At 37.3% G+C, this 24,333-nt stretch overlaps 1 protein-coding gene across 24 annotated transcripts in view; it reads left to right on the top strand.

Moving 5' to 3' along the window:
• The first annotated feature begins 15,130 nt into the window (after positions 1–15,130).
• The window catches only part of mycbp2 (MYC binding protein 2), a 104,909-nt gene continuing 95,706 nt past the window's right edge, over positions 15,131–24,333 (top strand). For all 24 annotated transcript variants that reach the window (XM_088601970.1, XM_088602068.1, XM_088601894.1 and 21 more), the window contains exons 1-2: positions 15,131–15,279; positions 16,527–17,325. In XM_088601970.1, coding sequence (XP_088458096.1) covers positions 17,057–17,325 — 269 coding nt within the window. In that variant the 5' untranslated portion in view covers positions 15,131–15,279; positions 16,527–17,056. The remainder of the gene's footprint in view (positions 15,280–16,526; positions 17,326–24,333) is intronic.

The following is a 24,333-nucleotide window of genomic DNA, read 5'->3' as shown; positions in this document are numbered from 1 at the left end:
GCAGGAGATGGCGCTCATGTATTACACACACCAGGGGATATCCAACACTAACCCTGGAGAGCCCCTCTGCAGCAGGGTTTTCTAGGTCAACATTAAATCACCGATTCCTGAAGCAGAAGAACAATCCCTTTGTGATCAATTAAAAAGGCGATTTGTTAAATGAAATAATTTAGAGATCACGTAGTACTAAGATCTAAGTACTCTTCAGTCCTGAAGGAGTTCTCTTAATTGATTTATCAAAAGGTATTGCCAATCTTTAAAAGCTGGTGACCCATTAAACTTAGCTAGTATTGAAGTTTTCCATGCGTGTTTTGTAGAATCTGTATTATCTGAATGGCATTATCTCTCTCCATATGTAAATCTCAACGAATATTTAACACCAAATTTGTGGATCACCATAAATTAATTTAAACTGTACATTTACAGCATAATGTATTGGAACACATTTAATTGAACGTGCTAAAATAAACCAATACTTTGTTTTCACTTTAAATATTCCGGACCACACTCACATGAGCTATTTAAGGTATTTTAATGTTATTTTTCTGGTGAAGGTGCCTTGCATGAAATAGTTGTATTTCTGTGTCTCTCAGTAAGCAACAGTGAACACTAAAGGGTACAGTTTTCCCTAACAAACAAATCTTGAAACACTTCTTGTTTCTCCAGTCTCTCTTAACTGCTCTCTTATCAATTCTTATCCTGTGATTGACATCTCACTCTGTATCTTGATTTTTATGCTAATGACTTTTTAATTAATTGGAAATGAAGACTTAGCAGAGACACCCATGAAACCTGGCCTCTGCCTTATTTAAGCATACAATTGAGAAGTGGGGTGTTAATTTTACCATGCAGACAAATCTCAACCCGTACAAATGTATAAAAAGCTATTTCATTAACACTGTGAAAATGTCCCTGGAGAGATTCTTGCTGGACAGTTTATCAGAGGTTGTGTAAAACATTTTTCAAGGCTCAGCAAAGAATTTTAATTAGTTTTAATCTATGTTTGATGTGTACTTTCTGTTCAGGGTGAGGAAATGTTAGGGTTAAAGGTCAGTTCTCCTAAGCAGGACACCATGGAAACAGTGCAAAGTGGCGTACCTGCAGTATTAGACTGAAGATTTTTGCTTGTTCCATTCTGCCTCACACACTGAGACTGCAGTTTAGCACAGAAAGATTTGTACTCATGGATCTGAAAATCATCTGCTTTTAGATGTTTGGTAAATATATACTAGGAGGTCTCTTTAAAAACGGGATTTGATTACATAACATTAGATGCTACAGTGACTATCCAGCATAGCCCATACACCTCAGAGTGAAAACAGCACACATTTCCAGTACTATTTTAGTTGCATACTGTCACCAGTCTTAAAAGACCAAATTGTCTGCTTTTACTGAACTCATGTCACTGAATTCACTCAATCAATTCGATCATATCTCACAAAAAGTGTCACTGAGGTAATATGGACAATATGTTTAGGTGGCAAAATTCAATGATTACTATGTGACAAAATGAAGTTTGGCTCTGAATTTACTCAATTCACTCCACCACCACCAATGTGCAGCATCCACCTGGATGATGTGACGGCAGCCATAGTGCGCCAGAACGCTCACCACACATCAGCTCTCAGTGGGGAGGAGAGCAGAGTAATGAAGCCAATTCATAGATGAGGATTATTAGGAGGCCATGATTGGTAAGGGCCAATGGGAAATTTGGCCAGGACGCCGGAGTTACACTCTCTTTTCGAGAAATGCCCTGGGATTTTTAATGATTAAATAAGCTGTAAGAACACTTAAATAGATTCAAACCTGAGAGACCACTTAGTTTACTCATCGGAAGTAATATCTGTACTGTAACACCAGGAGGTCTTTTACAGACTTCTCTCCCTCTGTTCTGACTCTAATCACTGGGGATCTCCTAGGTATTCAAAACTAAGGAGGACACTTTCACCATTAATAGTGAGAGATGCAGGAGAGCATATTAACAAGGGCTCATTGTCTTTGCTGCCTTGCCATATGGGCTTCACTGCTGACATTCTTAAAACAATCGTCTCTCCTTTACCCTACTGACCCTGAGTGACAATAATATTTTTGCTCATGATCGTTTGTTACTGTGAAAGCTGAAATGCTGAGAGAAAACTGAGACTAGGGATTTTTTTTCTGTCGTGGACTTTATTTTGTGTTTGATGCACAAACCGTCAACAGCTTGAAATCACATTTAAGCTATATTTTCTCCACAAAATTCTGAAGCTAAAGCTTAGGTATTGCCCTCATTTTATTTGTTGTTGTACTTTGGCCCACATTTTATTTGTTGTAGTATTATAATGAACACCCTAGTCAAATTTTAAAACTGTTTCTCTCAGTGACACTGTAGTTAAAACACAGAATGGGTCTTTGATATCCAGGCTGCTGTTCCAATGCATTAATTTAAGCCTGGCTTTGACTGTTTCCAAACTGCAGATAGATATGAGAAGCTTAATATGAGACTTTTTTTTAAAAAGAGGTCTGAATATGAGATCTTTAATTTTACATCATGGGATTTACACACTGTATTTAAGAGGTTCTTGAAACATAATTCCACCACAGTGTCTCTATAATAATACATTAGAAAAACCACTAAATTATACACTGTAACAGACATTTGAAATACTGTTTCATCTGTATCATAATAAACATTTCATAATGTGTGAAAAGTGTGCATTCATTTTATCACAGAACATTCCTAACCTGTGTAATGTTTTTTTTGAAGATGCTTGATTTAAGACAATAAAATGCAATTTTTTAAGCTATCATGTTTAGCTTTCATAGATTTCAATGTATGTCCTAACATTTGAGTTTTCTGTAAGAAGAAAAAAATGCTTTTGGATTCAGTCTACTTAACATTAATTTAATAAACATTAATCAAGGTAATAAAAAGTTACACTTTGTGTAACCAGTGTAACTTGAACAATAATTATATTTTAAAGAAATTAAAGCCCATGTAAAGAGCAGTTGTTTCATGGCAATGTAGCACAGTAATGTCCATGATCATACACGGACAAGCACTGGCAAGTTCTTTAATTATAGCTTGGCAAACACAATTCCTCACAACAAACTGCATTTAATTAACAGCACAGGCAACATCAGATCATGTCTATATGACACATACTGTATATATACAAAGCAGAAGCTATTGTTCTAAGTCATTAAAAGTCATGGCGAAATGTCAATGTATAACACTCTCCCTCTGTCTGAATTGTGTTTTTCCCTCTTTATATATGAACAAATTACTATATCCCATAAAATATGGGAAGTTGCCTGGAAAGGTTGCTATGGCAGCATATTCTAAGCAATAGTGACAATACATTCCAAGACGTTCTGCATGTTAATCAGTGGTAGTTAGGTCAATACACCTGAGACTCATTGGCTTAAGACAATAGGACTATTTCCAAACAAGAGGAGGCTATTTGGCCCATCTTGCTTATTTGGCCGTTATAGCTAATTAATTAAAGGATTTCATCCAGACATTTCTTGAAAGAGGCCGTGGTATCTCACTCCCACTACTATTTGTATAAAGAAGTGCCATATGTTCTCAGTTTTAAATACATCTCCACATAGTTCAGGTGGGGAGCTGCAAAGGAACAAGTAATAGGTTTATTCCATGCTGGAAAGAGAAGAAAGATTTGGCTGAAGAAGGCTCCATGGCCGAAACATTATGTTTTCTTTCTTCTCTTTTCAGCATACATTTCCACATAGTTTACACTTATGTCCTCTAGTTCATGTTTCACAATCCATTCTGAAGAAGTCTGCTGGGTTGACTTTTTCAATGCCTTTGAGGATTTTGAGTACTTGTGTCAGGTCCCTTCATTGTCTTCTCTTTTCAGTACAGATAATGTTCACCCTGTCAGTATAGGACATCCCTTTAAGTCAATAGTAATAGATTTGGAGATTACCCAGGAATGCACATCCGAAAGATGCAAAAGCAGCACATGGATTCATGAGGCACCAGTCTTGGTGTGAGAATATGAACTCATATATTTTTTTGCTGCAGAACTTCGTTACCATTTGAGCGTTAAGTAGGACCTTGAAAAGAGAAACGGGTGATGGTAAGACAGAAACTTAAATCTAAAAAAAATATATGGTTATGTAATTTAAGCCTTATTCTTGATATTGATTTCGTCATTGTTTTACTACCATTCTTTACAGAACCTGACATGCACACTAAAGATTAATCACATTATCATTCTCTTGATTGTTGATTATCTCTACACAAAAGTCTGATTTCGAGAACAGTTTTGGGAAACACTCATTCGCCAGAAATGAATCAGCATTACATGCTTTGATTAATCAAATGGAGAAAAAAAAACACAACACAAAGACGAAGCCAATGAGCACATGAAAAGATTGTATTTTGTAAACAGGAGGAATGTTTACAGATGCTGCTGTTATGATATGTGACATTTCTGGAGATCAGTAAAGGACTCTTTCAAAGAAATTCAGATAGTATTAAATTAAAACCTTACATCATCCAGCTGGCCTGTCTCAGATTAGCACTAATTAAATCAAAAGCATCTGGGCTCAGGTGTCTTTTGTTGCAACCAGACATAAATTGACCATGTCATCTATTTGTATGCATTGTCTAGGCACGTCTTTATCAAGGATGATTAGGCTCCTGAGAAAGCTTCAGTCTGATTAAGTTATGTTAAAGCTGAACAAGGCCTCTGGTTTCACCACATTCACTGGGACATCTCCACCCGCCTCTTTGATAACCAGATAAGATTCACATGGACACTCCCAGAAGTTTACCACTCTTTTCATAGAATTGCAAAGGCAATTCATCTGCCAGTTTTACAAGTACTTTCCAATTAGCAATCTTTTTATTAATGTTTTATCAGCGGAAAAATACATCAATACAGCATTCCACATGAAGCACAGAACAGATTTAACTTCTGAGAGTTAATTAAAAGCTAAAAGATCAATTCGGACAAAACAATGAGAAAACAACTAATTTTATTAAATTATTAAGGAAACGATATCCTCTTAAAGAAAAGGAGTACAATGAACTGCAAACACATACAAAAACGTGTATTAGATAGACCAAGGGAGAGACAGAAAATAATATTACAATGGTTCTTTTAGTGCTTCAGCAGCAAAGTATGAAGTAAAATGTATCGGGGATAATAATAATCGTCTAAACTTTCAAATGGAAATGGTTGATGTACTAATTATTTGAATCAGATGTTCACTAAGGAAGGCAACATCATGTCTTAGGCCAAGAAAGGGCAATATTCTTTATTAAATAGTACACAAAAGAGGCATAAGTGTTCTGGATACTAATATATATCTAGGTCCTAATGGTGTGCTATCAATTGTGCCTAAACAACAAGAAATGTTGTCCATGAGACATTGATATAACTCTCCAAACAGTCACGCAAGACAGGGATAGTATCCATGGGTTGGAGGATTACTAATGTAGTGCTCATCCATAAACTGGGCGAAAAAACTGAATCAAATAATTATACACGAATAAGTCTGACTTTTACTGCACTTAATGGAACTTAGTATTATGGAAACAATTATTAGATCTATACGATCACCTATATGGACACAGGATCCCAAGGGAATCACTGTGGATTTAGAAAAGGTTGGTATTTATAGCCATATCACCCTGCAACTCAGAACTAATAACCCACTGAAGCTAAGCAGGTATGAGCCTGGTCAGTACCTGGATGGAAGACCTCCTGGGAAAAAACAAGGTTGCTGCTGGAAGAGGTATAAGAGGGGCTAGGGTGCTCACCCTGTGGTCTGTGTTGGTACTAATATCCAGTATACTGATGGGGACGCTATACTGTATACACTTTCAGAAGGCCTTTGATAAAGTTCCTCATTATAGATTAATTCTTAAATAATGGGCAGTAGGCATTTGGATATACTGTATGCATGTCTTTAGATTGAGAATTGCTAGGTTAGTGGAGTACCACAGGGACCTGTACTAGGACCTCTGATTCTTCCTAATTTAGATCAATAATCTAGACTCTGATATAGTTAATAAACTAGCCAGGTTCTCAGACGGTACCAAAATAGGAAGGTTAGCGATCACCATTGAAGCAGCGAATAAAATTCAGGAAGATTTAGATAAAATTCAAGGTTGGGCAAACACCTCAAGACTGGGGAAAGCCTAAGCTTGAAGAGGCCACTTATGAAAAACACTTAGGTGTCTGTGATTTGCTGGCTCATCATTTACATCTCATAGACACTGTGGGGAAGGAGTAAAAAGGGAAACTTTTAGGATATTAAAAAATGTGAAATTTAAATACAGGGATAATTAAGTAAAATTGCATAATGCACAATAGTAAGACCTCATTTAGAACATTATGTACAATTCTGTGGGTAACAGAGTTACAGTGGTCAACATTGCTGCCTTGCAGTGCTAGGGCCCTGACTTCAATTCCTATCTGCTATCTGTGTGGGGTTCGTATGTTCTCGTTGTGTTCATATGGGTTTCCTCCTGGCAGGACACCCTCACTGGGAAAAGTGGCTCTGGTGCTGGTGTGTGCATGTCTGTGTCTGTATTTGTGTCTGTTTGCCCTGTAATGCACTGGCATCCTGTCCAGGGTGTAGTGTGTTGCTTGCTTGGATGGGCTCTGCCTCCCCTGTCACCCTGAATGGGAAGAATTGGTTGAAAAATGGTTGTACGTACAATGTTTTAGTCTTTGTAGTCTTGAACAGATAAGTATATGAAGCAACCTGATGGAAGTATTCTCAATCCTCAAAGGCAACATAATGAATCTCTTCAAAATAAGCAGTTAAACAGTAACCAGAGGACACAACAGTGGAAACTATGTAGGGGTGCATTTACAACTGATAACAGGAGGAATTTCTTTACACAAAGGGTTGTGGCAGACTGGAACAACCTTCCCTGTCATGTTGTTGAAGCCATAAACAAACCGGATGGGATCCTCAGATCAATGAGATACTAACTACCAAATGGATGACAGTTGACTACAGATGAGCTGCATTGTCTCCTCCTGCTCATTAAGCTTTATGTTCTTAAGACCTAGAAAACAGGTGATGTGGTTTTGTATCCAGATAATTAAATATTAAAGATCAAAGTTCAAAAGATGACTAGGGATCCTTAAGGTCTGATCTGTGTCCCTGCTTTAGAATGGGAAAAATAATGGGAAATTGAAAAAAAAAAAAACTAGTGATCCTCAATTTATAGTATAATAATATAGTATAATAGTAGAATAACTAATAATATGGGGGCAGTAAAAATTGCAATAATCAACGTCATAAAATGGATTAAGAAACTCAAATAATGGAATTCAATATTTCAGGGTTTGAAACCTGACTGGATGTAGATAAAATGGAGTTCAAGGCTCTGTGGAGTAAAATGGCTGGGTGAATTTTCACAGTTTATCTGTTAAGGGCAATGAGTGAGCTGCTCTGTGAAATAGAACTCTGCTATTATTACAGATTCAGGCTTCTCTTCCATCTGGGTTAGCATCCACAGCTGTCTTGAGATACTCAAGGAGTCTTGCCTGTTGTTGCCATGGTTAAGATTTCAAATACTCAAGCTTTCTGTATCACAATTTCCTTGAGGAAATTCCTGGTTTGTTTTCACTTTTTAATGTCTTAATAGGAATCATTGTACTTGCTTTAAGTAAGCTTTACAAGCTAACAACAAACTCAGTATCAGTAAAATAAAATGTATATCATTATTAATACTAGGTTCCCATATTCAATGTCAGAAGAGCAGAATTTTGTGTAAAAACAGGCAATTCCCAACAATTTTATATAACAAATAATATAATAAGTAGCTGACAAAAATCCAGGATTGAGCGGCTGAAAAAAAAAACGAGAATGGTTCAAAAGACATTCAGAAACATGGGATTTAAGATGGAAGAATTATCTCTTATTAAAATAATTGTGCTACAGAGAGGCATAAAGCAAGGAGGAATGCTTTGAAAAAAAAAAACCCTCTACAATCAAATTAAGATGCTGAGGATATAAGGCAGTAAATGAAAGGTGAAATGCAGGCATTTGGAAGAAGCAGACTCTGTAACGCGTTGCCTTGATATAAAAGCTGGAATTAGAGTGCAGTACAGGATATTTCTTATTTCCAGACAGTGAGTACCCTCAGATATGCTGCTGGTTTCACGAGGCAGCTTGCTGGAGAGCCATGTTCAGAGTGGAGGAGCAGAAAAACACCAGATTCGGTCGGGAAATACAGTATGTGTTACACTCCCTGTCTTGCTCCCTCCCTTTACATCCAGCCTCTGGTTTCCCCTTTCTAAATTATAGTCTAAGCAGGTCAAAACACTGTTCTCACACTCTTCCAGGAAATATATTTTCATGAAGGTAGATTCTGGATTGGGTTATACTTATATGCAGCAGCCTCCCCCCTTATCATTCCATATTATTTAATGTTACTGGTGAAACCAAAACTGAGTGATTATTCTTCTCAGTGATCTTGGGAGGCCATTTGAGAATTTCCATGAGAAGTTCTTCTTTCCCCCAAAAGTGATCCTAAGGCAGTATTTCATGCAAAGCCTCTGACGGCACGCCCGTTACAAATGGAAGAGCTTTCCAACTGTCAGCTCAGCTCTCCCATCCCCCACCTTCTATCTTTGTCAGGAGATTTGAGCAGAGCGTGTATGCTGCCCGACACTGGTGAGTGTGAATTTCAATAGAAAAAAATCTACAGTATGAAAAAAAAACACATTTTGAGTGGGTTTTTTTTTTCTGTAAACAGAAAATTACCAGGACACAATGCATTTCAGGGCGCTGAAAAAAATAGCCAATTATGTCCCATTTGCCATGGTTGCCATGGCATCTGTAATTTAAAGGGCAGTCTGTTTGAATCCAGCTGGAAAGATTTAAAGGAAACTGTGGTCCCAAACATTTTGGAACCTGAATACATTTATATATTACATTTTTGAAAAACAAAATGTAAAAAAGTGCATTCATTCCTGTAATTTCATTTACCGTGCGGACTGTACCTTACACTGACTAAAAGGTAAACATTCTCTGATAGCAATACAGAAAAGTAATGCAAATACTACCTCTGATTTACATCAAATGTAAATGAAAAGCCTGTATTAAACTGAAAACAATCAAGCAAGTTCCTGCTAATGAGATCTTGGTGCACATCACCTACCTATTGTATGAAGGAATGCAGTATACCTCGCACACCTCACAGAGGGGAAAGTAAAGAAAAAAATTTGACCCATAAACAACACCCAGTACTTGGCAGTGGCTTTCAATCTGATACATACAGGCAGCCTATGGGAAACAGAATTCTGCCACATATTGATGTGTTTGAAATCTGCTTTCTCTCCTTTCCATATTGCAGAAAGACTGTGAGCTCTGCTGGACCCAGACAACAGGAGTCGCTAAGGGAGGTGACTAATCATATCCCAGAAGCCCATGGGAATTCAAGGCAAAGCTGTATCCCCATGCCCATAAACAGCTTGAGAAACACAACTCATGGTATCTCAGGAACTTGAACTGGTTTCTCCAGTATAGCACAGTTTGCTGAAAACAGCATCACACAGTAATATTTGTGTCATCACAGGCTTTGTTCATGAGATATTTAAGTAATATGGAGTAATAATAATAATTAATAATTGCTTATACTTATATAGCACTTTTCTGGACACTCCACTCAAAGCGCTTTACAGGTAATGGGGACTCCCCTCCACCACCACCAATGTGCAGCATCCACCTGCGACGGCAGCCATAGTGCGCCAGAACGCTCACCACACATCAGCTATCAGTGGGGAGGAGAGCAGAGTAATGTAGCCAATTCATAGAGGGGGATTATTAGGAGGCCATGATTAGTAAGGGCCAATTGGAAATTTGCCCAGGACACCGGGGTTACACCCCTACTTTTTTCGAGAAGCGCCCTGGGATTTTTAATGACCACAGAGAGTCAGGACCTCGGTTTTACGTCTCATCCGAAGGACGGCGCCTGTTTACAGTATAGTGTCCTCATCACTATACTGGGGCATTAGGACCCACATGGACCGCAGGGTGAGCGCCCCCTGCTAGCCCCACTAACACCTCTTCCAGCAGCAGCCTTAGTTTTCCCCAGGAGGTCTCCCATCCAGGTACTGACCAGGCTCACACCTGCTTAGCTTCAGTGGGTTGCCAGTTGTGAGTTGCAGGGTGATATGGCTGCTGGATACAGCTTTTTTTACTGTAATCCTGTTGTTTATGGGACTAATTTTAATGAGAAATCTGCCTCATTAGAAGAGTCCTCAATTTAACCCTGATAAAAAAAAATATTGTCGAGACAATGTCTATGAACCCTCAAATAGCAGTATCTCTTATTTAAAGTGACATATTTCAAATGGATTCTCACATCTACAATAATATCTTAAAGATAGTTCAAGATGTTTCTTCTTCATCTTCGAGAAATGCTGGTAACATTCCATTTTGAATTACAGAAAAGCTTATTTTCCACCTTCCTACATCAACAAAGGGAAGAATGGATGCAATTTGGCAGAAATTATTTATCCCACTAGAACTAAAGAGCGATCAAATTCAGAGATCTACTGTATAAGAGACAAGTACATTTAGACCTCATCCTCATAAAAGGAGTACAATGTGTGGAAAGTAATTAAAATCCCTCTGCAATGTCAAAGACATACAGAAAAATCTTCTTGAATTATAGTATTTTAGCAGTCTGTGACTGATTACTTTAAAATTGACTTTTTTACAAATGTGGGACCAAAGTTCTAAAATTGAATAAGAGAAGCCAAAAAAAACAACAATTTGATTGTACCTCCTGCCATACATGATGGTTGTTCCATCAGAGTCTTGCTCTGTGTTAGCCTATTGGAGATAGCAGATCTTTGCGAAATTAAATTAAATATAAAAGTGGCTCCAAGAACAATTATGGACTCTGCCTTTCGTATATTTTTTTTTGAACTTTTGGAAGTTCTGCATTTTAAAAATACTGTAGTTAGGTTGACATTCATAAACTCTTAGCTCCTGTCTTTGTTACAAAACTTTGTTATAGTTTGTTTTGTATCATAGCCTACATCACAATGAAGTGGATTATTTTACAATAATGATCACCTACACATTCTTTAACTTTTGTTTTACAGAGGCAAACCACTGAATAGTGTATACATTTGTCTACACAATATATTTTTTTACATATATTACTTTATGAATATAAAATATTAATATTTGCTAGGAAACATCTATGTGCATACGTGTATATTTGAATGTATAAAGGTGAGTGAAAAGTATTGGAATCGTACACATTTTTTCTTATTTTTATCTTCATTGAACATGTTATTGTTCATTTTGCATTGTTTTATAAGGAGCATAAATCCTTTCGTCTATGTGTGTATTTTATGAGTAAAACAGGTAATGAGAGCTTCCATGTGATAAATCAGAATCTGAACAGAGACAAAAGACATGAATGCAAGCAAGACCCATGAAGCATTGCAGATCAGATCAAAGGCACACGCTTCTTCACACCCACCTGGTCTTAATGGAATGGAATCGCTGAGTTGTGATTGAATAACACCATGCAGTTTTCAACAGCAGGCACAAAGATCTCTAGGATTACATACAAGATGTCTACAGTTTCTGTCCACACTATGTGCTTCATTTGGTCAAGCTGTGTGTGATAAAACCATACTAGTTGTAGGAACGTTGCTCAGTGTTCTGGATTATTATTGTAGAAATCAGTTTCACAGATGTCAGTCAAAAAGCTGTCAGTCAAGAAGCCTCTTGAAAAAAAGAATTAGTACAGACATTCATCATTGTGCTAAAGGCTTTCTGCCTCTTAAATGGCATTTATCTGTAGAATAGAAATGTTATGTATTACTATATTTGCATTGACAATCATTTCAAATATACTTGACCAGAAATCATATATTATTGATTCATCCAATAAAAAATAAAATGAAAAATTGAATGAAATGCAGGTAAACAAATGTTCAAATACTAACTTTATGACATCAATAAATTATGGTAACATACAATAATATGAACAGAATTTCCTGAGAAAATAGCAGACATATAAAGATGAAGCTGAAAGCATACCAGAATGAGATTAAGGTGCAACTCTTATATAAATAAACACATTTTGAAGTTCTTGTTTTGGAGTAGAATAAATTCTCAATTTGCAACTTGAAAATATTTGGCAGATTTTGGGGGACTTTATGTTATTATGGCTCTATTTCAATTTTCTTAAGAATTGCACTGTTTTTAAACTGAAGCTGAACTTCTGAAATAAGGTACTATGTTCAAGAATGCAGAATTAAAAATAACAGGATGTTGGAAGATCACCTTCACAGTGCTGAAACATGTTTTTCTTTCTTTAGCAGATCTGTAATTTTATCTTCCAATTTGTTGTGTCTACATTCAAGGTGACATACTGTAACACAACCAAAGGATTATAGTGGTGATTGTAGTGCTTTTTATTGAAAATAGTCCTTCGTTTACCCAACATCAGACTGATTTAGCTGAATAATTTGATTACCGTTGAAAATATAAAGGCTACATATGATTAGCTTCTGTTCTCTCAAAATAGAAATGATTCTGGCAAGCATTTTACTCACAGGTCAATAGCTGTCCCCCAGACACTGTGAGGAACAATAACAAATAGCAAAATAAAAATATATATATTTACATTTTCCATCATTATGAAATAAGACAGCCATCTGTGTATGCCTAGAAATAAACATTTGTATTTAAGTTAGACCATAATTCACTTATTTACAGGTGACATTTGCAAGTCTGTATAAAATTGATTAAATCATTTTAAATATAGTTACCTAAATCCACATTTTGATGATGCAACAACTTAGTTTTAGATTTCCCCTTTTTGAACCATGTGATGCTTACATTTTTTTCCTGCAGTATTAACAGTTATTAAAAATGTATCTGGTAAGCAGAAGTGCTGTTTCTTATAGCCCGTGCAAGATTAAGTCAAGGGAAATCTATAACGCACACACTAATGACTTGTACACTCTCACTCACTCTTACCTGATCATTGCAACCTGAAATCTGCTGCAGTTTCCTGGCCAGCTACATATCCCCCTGCTCTTGGATGCGTCTACCTAGGCACCGATTGCTCTGGGAGTTAATTACAGTGAAAGACAAACAGAATTACAGTGAATGTGTAGTAAAGCAAAGTTAAATTATGTAAAAGTGCATTTTATACCACAAAACAAGAAGAACTTCTTTACGCAAAGGGTTGTGGGACTTTGGAACAAGTTACACAATCATGTTGTTGAAGCCAATACTTTGATCCTCATCAGTTACTGTAGCTAGTAAGAGCCGGCTGGGACTCTCATTTTCTTAAAACCCATCTCATATTCTTATGTTCCAGTTGTGCTCAAACCAAGGTAAGGCAGAAAAGTACAGTAAGTAAATCCTGACATGCAAGAAACTATGACAAAGTAAATGTATGGTACAAGCATGGTAAAACAATGGGAAAAAAATCCAAAATAAAACACAAATCTGCCATATTAACATTTCCAAAATGTATGCTGGGATATCTATACATATTTGTTTATACATTATACAATAGACAATATGGAGGTCTGGCATTGTTTAAAGAATAATGTAATTTATAAGATGTAACCAAACAAGGAAAATGCATTGAATGGATGTCCAGCTCTAGTCTGATACTTTTCATGTAAATGCAGATAACAGCAACAGAGGGTAAGATTTCCAAAAGGAATTTATATAATAACATTATACCCAGTTTATACAGTACATTTAGTTATGCAAAGAATAGGGAAATTTCTCCATTCATCTTTACTCTTAGATCATGTTGAGCTGGAGCCTTATGTGGTTGGCACACAGCACAGTACAGGACTACACTTTGGATGCGACACAACACCATCACAGGACACACACATACACATTTCACATTAATTCTCATGGGGGGTGGGGTTATTTATCTTGAAAGCCTGTCTTTGGACTGTGGGATGAAACTGGACCACCTGGAGTAACTTTTAAAAGTGAGCTTTTAAAAGCACACACCCCAGCTATAGACTGTATGATCCGCTACCATCTGGAAAACGGTACCGGAGCATTCGGGTCCGGACTACCAGACTCAGAAACAGTTTTTACCCCTGCAGTATCAAACTAATAAACTCCCAGCCTCTCTCACTCTCACCTCACCTCTCACCTATGATCTGAACCTCACAGTGCCTTCTTTCTTACGAAAAACCCAAACACACATTGAAAATCTACCTCTACCATACATGTCAAATGCTCACTCCCCATAATTTCTATCCCTTTATTTCATTCTGTTAATGCATGTTTTTGCACATAACCTGTTACCTTTTTGTTGTTTTGTACATTGCCTGTTGTTGTTTTTGCACATCACCTGTTGTTGTTTTTGCACATCGCCTGTTGTTTTTTTTTTGCACACTGCCTGTTGTCTCTGTCCTTCTTTTGTTATACAGTTGTATTGTTGTTGTTGTTTTTTCTTTGTACTACTTATGTCAGAGAGCTAGCTAAATTGCATTTCGCTATACCATATACCTGTATATGAGTATAATGACAATAAACTTGAACTCGAACTTGAACTTGAACTAAAAGGAGAACATGTAAACTTTGAACCCGGGATCCTGAGCTGTGAAGCACCAGCAGTTCCTACAAATTCCTCAAAATAAAAAAATGCATCAGTGAAAGGACAAACAACCCCATAGTGAGGACATATTTTGCATCACTTGTTGCAATATATGTATATTATAAGCACAAACTATTTACTCAAATCCCCCACTAGTTACTGTATAACAACGTTGACATTTTAGATGAGAAAAAAAACAAGCTAGTTATTTAGTAATATTTAAAGCAAATTCCTCACCACATACCCATTAAGTAGAACAAGTGTTAGATCAAAACGACTTAAGGTTCAGTCAGGAATTTTCAAGGTGTCTTTCTGCATAAAGAAGTAAAAGAGCTGAAAAGAATAAGTCTGCTTGTCCTGGTGAAATTTTAACTATGTTAACGAAAATTAATGTTTGGTTCTGTTACTAGTTTAAAGTTTACGTTTTAGAAATACGACTAAACGTTATCTGAGCGAAAAGGGAGGTGTCTGTACCATAAAGATGTGGACATTTTTCATTCAGAGATCAGATAAGAACTGTTTTGCTGTTATATTTCTTACTAGTCAATTTCTTCCAAAAGGTGACTTTCCAAAATACAGTACTTGCCATTTTTACACATTCCGAAGACGTACTTACAGCAGCGGTTAAGATTAAAGAATAAAACAACTTTTTAAACCGCTGTGTATAATTAATATTAACGCGACTTAAAGAGGTAAATATAATCAGGCTATGCACATATCGTGCTTGACTACAGTTGTGTATTGCAGACATATTGACATCTGAAGTAACGACTACTGTATTTTGGTAACGACAATGTATGTTCTTGTAATTTGTCGAAAAATATGCATATCAAAATACGGCATCGAGTTTTGTGATACAGTGAATACATTTACCAGACTTTTATTATATAATAGCAAGTAGTCTAGGGGGCCTACTGACGTTTTATTTTACTGTGAGCTGATATTGCCTGAACTCTTACCTCTCGATATTGGTTACACGTACACATTTAAAAACACAACAGCGTTACACAGTGATATGTTGTAATTTAATTTGTCAGTATATAAAAGTAAAGCAATCTTCTCATCCAGAAGATGAGGAGATGAGGGAAGATTTAACTAAGAAGCAAATAAATGATATGATTAATACTGCTACATCCATAACCATTTCACAACTTGATCGTTGAATTGGCCCTGAGAAAATTAATAAACCAGTCTGATGCAACATTTCAACATTGACCCTACTGGCAAATTCAACACATTACCTCTTCCTTTGTATTTCAATGTTATTGAACCCGATGCAGCGTATTCTTGGGTTTCTACCTGATATTGACTCGGGGTCATTTAAATACTGTTTTGCTAAATTTGCATTATGTTCTAACCTGAAGATCAGGTTACAATCTGGGCAACATTCAACTAGTTCTCTCTGAAAAGCTCTCTGACATGAACTGGTAATTTAGACGTGATATCTTCTTCGGAGACCTTAATATTATTAATACCGTACTTAATGAGGTTGGGTGGCAACAGAGATAAATACAGAGTAGTGTTTGTATTCTCTGGGCGTAAAGATTCATCAGCACCTGGCTTTTTTAAATTTGCATAAGGGAAAAAATATCTGTAGGCTTTTAAATTATTTTCTTAAATGTGGACCTCAAGGTACTTGAACTTCACACTCAGCAGTATAAGAAAAAAACGATACAACTTTTGTATTGCCTAATTTTCATTACAAGAATAGCAGAATTAAAGATACATTTCGCTGATGATTAAAAATGATTGTGGTTTCCATAGTACTGTTACCACTACTTCCAGCGAGAGGGGTGGAGGCAGTTTAACTGAAGGTTTCAAGTGCGAGATAATGCCGGGACATATTATATTAATCACCTAACGTTTTTCTGTTGTAATGACTTTTCCGGTTAGCAGTTGTAATATGTCAGTTTTGTGTTTTTTTTTTCTAATTTTCAAGAAACTCCATGTTTAAAGAAAAACATCTGTGTTCCAGGCTCTCAGCAAATCGACAGCCTCCCTTAGAAATAACGACACCCTTTACTACGTTGTTCTGGACAGAAACCTATCCCAGCATGCCTGACAGCAGGCAGGAAAGGACGATGAAGCAAAGATGGCAGCACTGAGGGTGCAGTCTGTACGGGGTCAAGAAAAACACAAGGAGCAAACGAAAACAAAGGACGACATAGCACGCAATTAAAAAATAATAGGAATTGTCATCCGACCCAACAGGACAATATGGCTTGAAATGTTGAAAACCCGGAGGCAATGAATGAATTACCGTACTAAAAAGGAAGGGTATTTCGCATTTGCACCAGGGAGTGTATATACATTTTATGCTGTTCAAATTGGAGCTTGTGGATGTAATGAATTTTTTGTCGCTGTGTTCAAAGGATTTATCCGCTAGATGTACTGTGCTTTTGTTGACAGAGGGAAGTAATTATTTATAAATGATTTCGTGGTAATATATATGAATTATTGCAAAATAGGATGATGTGTGCTGCTGCGGCAGCGGGTGCCTGTGGGCTGCTGTCTTCCTCTACTCCTCCCGTGGGGTTGGGTGTCGGGGTCAGTTCTGGAGTCGGATCGGATTTTTCTGGGATTGGATCAAGTATGGGTTCGTGCCCCAGTCCCGGGACCCAGTCAGATTGTCGGAGCCGGTACCAATTACTCCTCTCGGGGAGAGCTTTGGCGGAAAGATACCGGCGGATTTACACCGCAGCGATCAGTGACAAAGAGCAGGGGATAAACCCGGGGAGGTAAGTTCTGATGTTGGAACATATATCGTCGGATACGTTCGTGTGCGGTTAGACTACCTCTCCTTTCGGGTGCAGCTAAATTCCCATTTACTTAGCTTTGACTGTGCATGCATTTTTTTTTTACTCTTGTTTTTTGAATGTATTATTTTGCACGGTATTGCACTGTTTTAGGTGTGTGGTCATGTCAAATGTGATTAGCTCTTTTACAAAATGACAAGTGTTGGGTCGGTGCTGTGTAATTGTCAGTTGTAATTAGCATCTTCCGGGTTGTGACGGTCTTGACGAGGTGCCCGCGGTTTGAGTCGTGTGGGCCCAACATCATGGGGCCGGAGTTCCCAGCCCTGCCTCGCACATTGCTTTCATGAGAGCAGTTTTCGGTGACGGAGCCATGCGGGGACAGGAGAGAATGGTTACAATGTTGGAATTAGTTCATGTAATGGAAACCTAAGTGCAACTAAACCGGGGCTTTAAAAACGGATGTGTTTCTTTCAAAACGCACGGTGGTATTTTTAGCGTACGAATCGGGCGCAGACTACAAAAACATATTCAGGAGGCTCTAGTTCAACCCCCTTGAAATGCTTGAAGCTTTCAGTTTCTATTACTATTAAATGAAACGAGGCCTTTTTTTTTTCAGATGGCAAATGGGAATATAAAGTCCCCGTCCCATGGAAAGAGAAAGCTACGGTATATTCATATCCTCGTCGTTACCAATAGGTTAGATCGCTTTTCCAGCACACCTTATACCGTTGTGTGCCTCTGGTCAGGGGTTTAGTGAAAGGAAAGAGAAAATCGATTGCTCTTGTTATAAGCGGTACGCAAGATGACTGCTACATCATCACGTGAAAAACGATGCTTATGACAGCATACCCTCAATAGTTCTCTAAGCCCCCCTCTTTCCTGTATAAAACATTTTTTTCCCCTTATGAATTACATTCCAGGACCGTTTAAGCATAACGACAAACACTGAGTATATCGTAATATAATTGCACCTTATTTTCAGCCAAATGCAGAACATGTATTTGGGTGGAGCTTTTTTCCGTTTTTTTCCCTCTTAATATTGCATAGCTATACCCCGAGTGTAATGTGTTGCTAAACAGAACTGCGCAAGGCAAGTGGTATCTTTTCAGAAACCTGTTTTTGGCATGAGGTGGAATCAGTTCATAAAACCCCTACCGCATTTGGAAAACTAGACGAATGAGGAGTTTTTATTTTGAAAAGCCCTGTCAAGTGTATTAAATTTGCACTTGGCCATTGTGCATTACATAAGTGTTCTATTGATTTTGCCGTTCGTGGATATCTTGCCCAATTTTTCTAAGGATGAGTAATACCTTACCCTTAACCAATTCTTATAGGGATGAGGGTAATGAAATTTAATGGAATTACATCATGTTCCTTTTCAACGCTCGTTGGTATAATTTATTATTGCATGTCGCCAATTTAAACGCACTCTTGAGGATTCCGTTTATTGGTCGCATGATGTAAACACGAGGTTAAAAAGTTATAGTTCTTTTTTGAGTATTGTGTTTTGTTGTCGCTACTCTGTCTGGACTGATGACGTCTTTTGCATGGCAGATATTACTTATTATAATAGAAATAATCAGGATTGAAGTGTGAGATCAATTAGGACAAGTTTAATTTAAAAGGAATATTACATGGTCTAAGACTATTAACTCCGAGTCTGAGTCTGATGATAATTGCTATATTTAGCATAATGACATTTAAATACACTCTTTTAAGTACATTTTGTTTGTACTTAAACATTTATACTTTTGTATTTTGAAAGTGTTACTTAACTTTCTTCTTGGTTGGCTTGATTCCTTTTGGTACTTTTAAGGGTTTTTTTTTTTTTGGAGCACTGGCAGGATATCACGTGAAGAAAGGGTTTATAGTGAAACAGTTCAGATTAGTCTCTTATTCACAGTATTTTCAGAACGCGTTGAAACCATAAATCTTTATGAAAATACACCAGAATGCAGTGTTAATACCCCGATGCATGTGTGTTATAAATGAAAGCCAAACATTAATCAAATGATCTGGAAGATTCTTTTGAATTTCCAGAAGCATTTGGGTGGTGAGCGTTTGATACAAGCTACCCAGCCATGTTTTTGAAGCTGATAAGCTGGCATCTTGTCTAGATGTTAGATGGGCTAAATGGCCTCCAGTTGTTTTGAACCACTTTTAAATTCTTATGAATTTTAACGTATTTGTCCACATCATGGGGAGAGCTCGCCCTGTTAATAACGGGTTATGCTATGCTTGTGATCTGTGTAGGAGACCTCCCATTCACTCAAGTGGAAATCGGTGACGTACAGAGCAGGGTGGCTACAGTGGCTCAAGCCCCTGCCCCTCTGCCCTCATGGGCCCAAGTGCCCGTTTTTGGCTTGTAGAAAAAGTCCAACCAATTTATATATTTTTTTTGCCACTTGATGATTCTGCTTCTGTATCTAGTATGGATCTCCCGTTAGAAAGAAGTTGCACCTAGCTGATCTCTTCCGAGCACAAGTGCCCGCCTCCTGTTCATTGTAAAAAGCGGAGAAAAAAGCAGTGATAAGCAACGTAGGCTACTTACACCTGTGGAGGGTGTGATCACCATTTTTGAACGGTGAGAAGATACACAGATTTTTTTGAAGGATGGTACAAAAGTAACACACCAAGGCTGTCTGATTGAGAACTTTCTGTTTAAGACAGACTATTTCCACGCACCTATTCTAAATTTGCAAGCCGACGAACTCGCCACGCTATTGTCTGCATGGCTACCTGGCTAGCTAGACTTGAGATTTCCTTAAGAAAATGTAGTAATATCTTGTCTGTTAATCAAACATAATCAGCAAATATGGACAACCTTTTTTTTTGCCAAGGTTGTGAATATTATAATGCCATTGAAGTCAAATCCAAAGTTCCTGTGAAATTAAAAGAAACACAGAAATACAAGCGGGTGCTGATTAGTGTCCAGGATACTCTGTAACAGATCCTGCCCCGGAAAGGGCCCCTTGTCACCTTCTGAGCCACTGCCCACCAAAAGGTCTCTGCACATCTCTGGTGGAAATACACATTTAAACAGTATTTGAATTAAGGCTGAGAACAGTACGTTATTATTGAAAATAAAGATACAGACATGTCAACACAATAGACCTAAAGCATATCTTTTTCCACTTTATTGAGTTACTCTAAATTAAGAGAAAGAATGACTACCACTCTGGAGAACTGAGTATTCTAAGGATTAAGAGCTCTTACTTTGCACTTTTTTTGGTTAAAAATAGGTGCGTCTCTAAAGCCTGGGTATTATTTGCGGAAAACAGTGTCTTTGAAGGCACACGTTACATTTATTTGTAATGAAGTACAAAAGTAAATCTACGTTTTTCACAGGTTACACGTTTTTGGTGCTATTAGTCAGATTCTGTCCATGTTGTTCAGTTCTGTGATACCAGGTGTCATGCAGTATGGAATAACCGGCTGGTATATCACTTTCTGTGCAACAAAAGCCTCTAGAGGATGTGTTCTAAGATAGGGGGCAGCTTGAGCTGAGTTTTCAGACTGACTATATGATGAGTATTTTGAGACTGTCATCTCCCCTGATTCCTCATGTTCTACATGAAGAATATCAACTCATGCCTTCGGATTGACATTTAATAGGAATTATTTATCCATATTCAGTCAAACTGCTCAATCATGATGAGTTCACAGTAAATGATTATTGGTTTATGGGGAAGTACAAGCAGTGGTTATTTGTGAAAATGAAGGGGTAATGTGCAATTATATGGGCCTGGTGTAATTGTGGGAGGAGTGCTAGGGTGTGGAGACCTGTAGGAGTAGTGTGAAATGAATTTGAGTAGATTTATGTTATGTAAATTAGTGTTTGTTTGTAGTGTTTGTGTTTTTGTAAGTTTTTTAGTGCAAAACATGATGTAAGACACATTTCTGAGAAATCGGAGAAAGTGTTATCATCGTAAAAACTCCCTTCATTTAAAGCCACGTTTTCAAAATCTTCGTAAACTAAATCCAGATATTGTGCCATCAAACAGTGAGTTATTGTTCTGACTTTTATCATTTGGACACTGTGATTGATGGTCCGGATGCCATTGAAGATGTGGAGCCATTGGATGCGACTGTGGTTGAAAATGAGAGAGGGTGTAATTATTGCATGAATTGGGAGTGGCTAAACAGCTCTACAATACTTAAAATGTCTTATTACAGTAATAGAGGAAATACAAGTGAACAGGAGTGGTCATGGAACATGCCAATTCTGAATATGTTGACATTTGCTTATAATATCACACTATTTTCCTAATTGCATGATATACTGTAATACCTTTAGAAGCAGAAGTACAGTATGATTAGCAGAGCCACAACACAAACCTTTGTTGATAGAACTCCAACAGGCAGTGCTTTAAAGAGATCAAACAAATAGCCTTCTTAATAACTGTGATATTTGACTGTCTTAACACTGACGCATAAAAAGGTACCATCCATCCATTTTCTGACTTCTTCATCAAATTCAGGGTCACAGGGGAGCTGGAGCATATCTTGGCAAGCAGTGGGTTCACGATGGGATACACCCAGAATGGGATGACAGTCCATCTCAAGGCAAACGCATAAACACAAACACGTAGTAACCCCAGGGCCGGTTTTATATGGCTCAGAAATTAGTGAAGATGATCAAAAGGTTTACACGTCAGCTTTTAGGATGCATTATTTAGTCATGGCTATAAAACGTGTTTCTGTGTTGGTTATGCTGTTTTTAGGATGCTTCGGATTTTATTATGCCAGTATACAGGCTTTGTGGAACACCCTTTAACCTACCATGGACTGTAATTATGCTGTCCAAATATTGTAAATGGAACAGCTTATTTAAAAAACCCTTATCCGGTTAAAATTGCCACAGGAATTTAAATATTTCACCCAAACCGGACCCCTGAGATGTTTGATAGTTACAACGTATTAAGTTGTGTTCTATATATTGTGAACTAAGATTAGGTTTAGGGCTATTGAGTTGTTTTGTAATAGGTTCTGGTAGCACAGCCTACCGTGTAGAGGCTGAACTGATTTGTGCCTGTTGTGCTAATCTTTTATATTTTTCTAGTGGTGGATTAACAGTGTAACACGGCACTGAATGCATGATGATTTTGTTTCATTTTTAGGTGAGCAATTTCTTTAATGGACAGTAATGCATTTGTTGTTGATCCATTGTACCCTTTCAAGGACATTCCTGTAATGTAGTATTCAGTTTCGCATAAGAGAAATAATGAAATCTTTCCATTTATGTATTTGTATTCAGTTAGCGTTCAGTGCATTTCTGAATGTATTGTGTTATAATTAGTGATCACATTGTTAAATTAACTGAGGGCTAAACCTCATACGATGTTAATTTTGTAATCTTCAGAGGACAGTATATTCTGTTACAGCAAAAAGCGGACTTCCTTTTTAGATGCATTTATTTACGTAGTTGTGCAAAATTAAAAAAGGAATTAAGGAACATATTCTTTTTTTTAAACCAGTGTTCTGAGCCATACTCCCCTATACCTCTAAACAGGACATGACTCAGACCTGACTCATTTTGTAGTCTAGCTAGGCCAGTTCTGGAATCCTTCATGATGTAAACCTTGAGTGTTTTAGTATCACGCTGTGGTACTTCAAAACGGGCATTTATTTTACCTAACGTGTAAAACCATCGCCAAAAAAGCCCCATTCTCGAATTAGTTGTGACTGTGTTGCAGTGGACAGGATTTATGATTGTGAACGCATACCTCACCGCAGCCCGTTTTCCAGGGTCATCATTCAAAAGATGCAGAATGGGATATGTTAATCACATTTGACTGTCTGTAAAATGGATTGCCCTTTACTGCTGTTCAATTCTATGGCCTTGTTTAAGTGGTTATGCTACAAGGAGGAATTACGTTGCCATACGACACAAAAACCTTGATATTTCTAGATGGCGTGTCTATTTGCTTTATTAGCATTAGTCTTGTATCAAGGATCAAGATTTGTTTAGGATGCCTTTGGTTGAAATCTCCAGTCAGTGTCTGTCTGTTGAAGGGACATGTCTTATGAATGCAAAGGGCTTTGGTTGTTCCACATCTCATGCGAAGATGGGCTTCCACAGTAAAGAGATCTACTTATGTGGGCAAATTTAAAATTGTGGCAAGCTTTTGAAGCTTTTTATTTTCAAGGAAACCTCATAATTCAAAATTGATTCAGTCTTTGTTGAAATCATTGCCTGCCTGTCGCTTGCTTAGCTCTTCATTGTGTATGACTTATCAAGTAGTTCTCATTATTTCTTTTTCCTGATATTTCTGAAATAACAGGTTTCTGATCCTTAATTTGCTTATTATTGTAGAAGGCGGTTTGAATTTTTAAGGCCATTCAGTAATTCACTTGTAGTCCTGTTTTAAATAGTTTTGGCATTGTTAATCTCAAAGGTTTTGTAAAGCAAAACCAAATCCAGAGCACAGGAAAATAGAGTGCGACTGTCCAGTGACTCATGGTTTTTGCAGGAGAAGAAGCATGCGGTATATTTTTGCAGTGTTGTGCAACACCATCGAGTGGTTCTGAGGCACATAATCTTGTGGTGTTGTGGCTTTATGAAATCTTTATTGAAATGTTATTAAATATATGCTCCTGTTTACAAACTGAAATGGTCCCTTAAATATATGAGATCTACGACAATTGGTTTGAGTTAATTTACTCAGCTATGACAGTACATATTAGTAATTACATACTTGTTAATAATGAACATTACATAGAGAGGCTCATTTAGCCTCTCTAGCCCATTTGGTTTTCTATTATTTTTTTTTTAAATAAGCCAGTCTGTCACATTTATCGCCAAGGCAAGTTGGCTTGTTCCATCCTCCTACAACTCTTAGGATAAAGTGGTTTCTCTTCTCAGTTTTAAACTTTAACTTCCAATACAAATTGTGCCCTCTGATTCACTGTTATTTTTGACGAAATCCAACAAATTAATTTTATCACTGCCTTTGATTCTTGTATCACGAATAGAGAAGACTACAAAGG

The sequence above is a fragment of the Lepisosteus platostomus genome, chromosome 2, assembly GCF_059453375.1.
Source record: "Lepisosteus platostomus isolate fLepPlt1 chromosome 2, fLepPlt1.hap1, whole genome shotgun sequence".
NCBI classification, from domain to species: domain Eukaryota; kingdom Metazoa; phylum Chordata; class Actinopteri; order Semionotiformes; family Lepisosteidae; genus Lepisosteus; species Lepisosteus platostomus.
The sequence above is the reverse complement of the archived record's forward strand: the minus strand, read 5'-3'. Positions and strand labels throughout refer to the sequence as shown.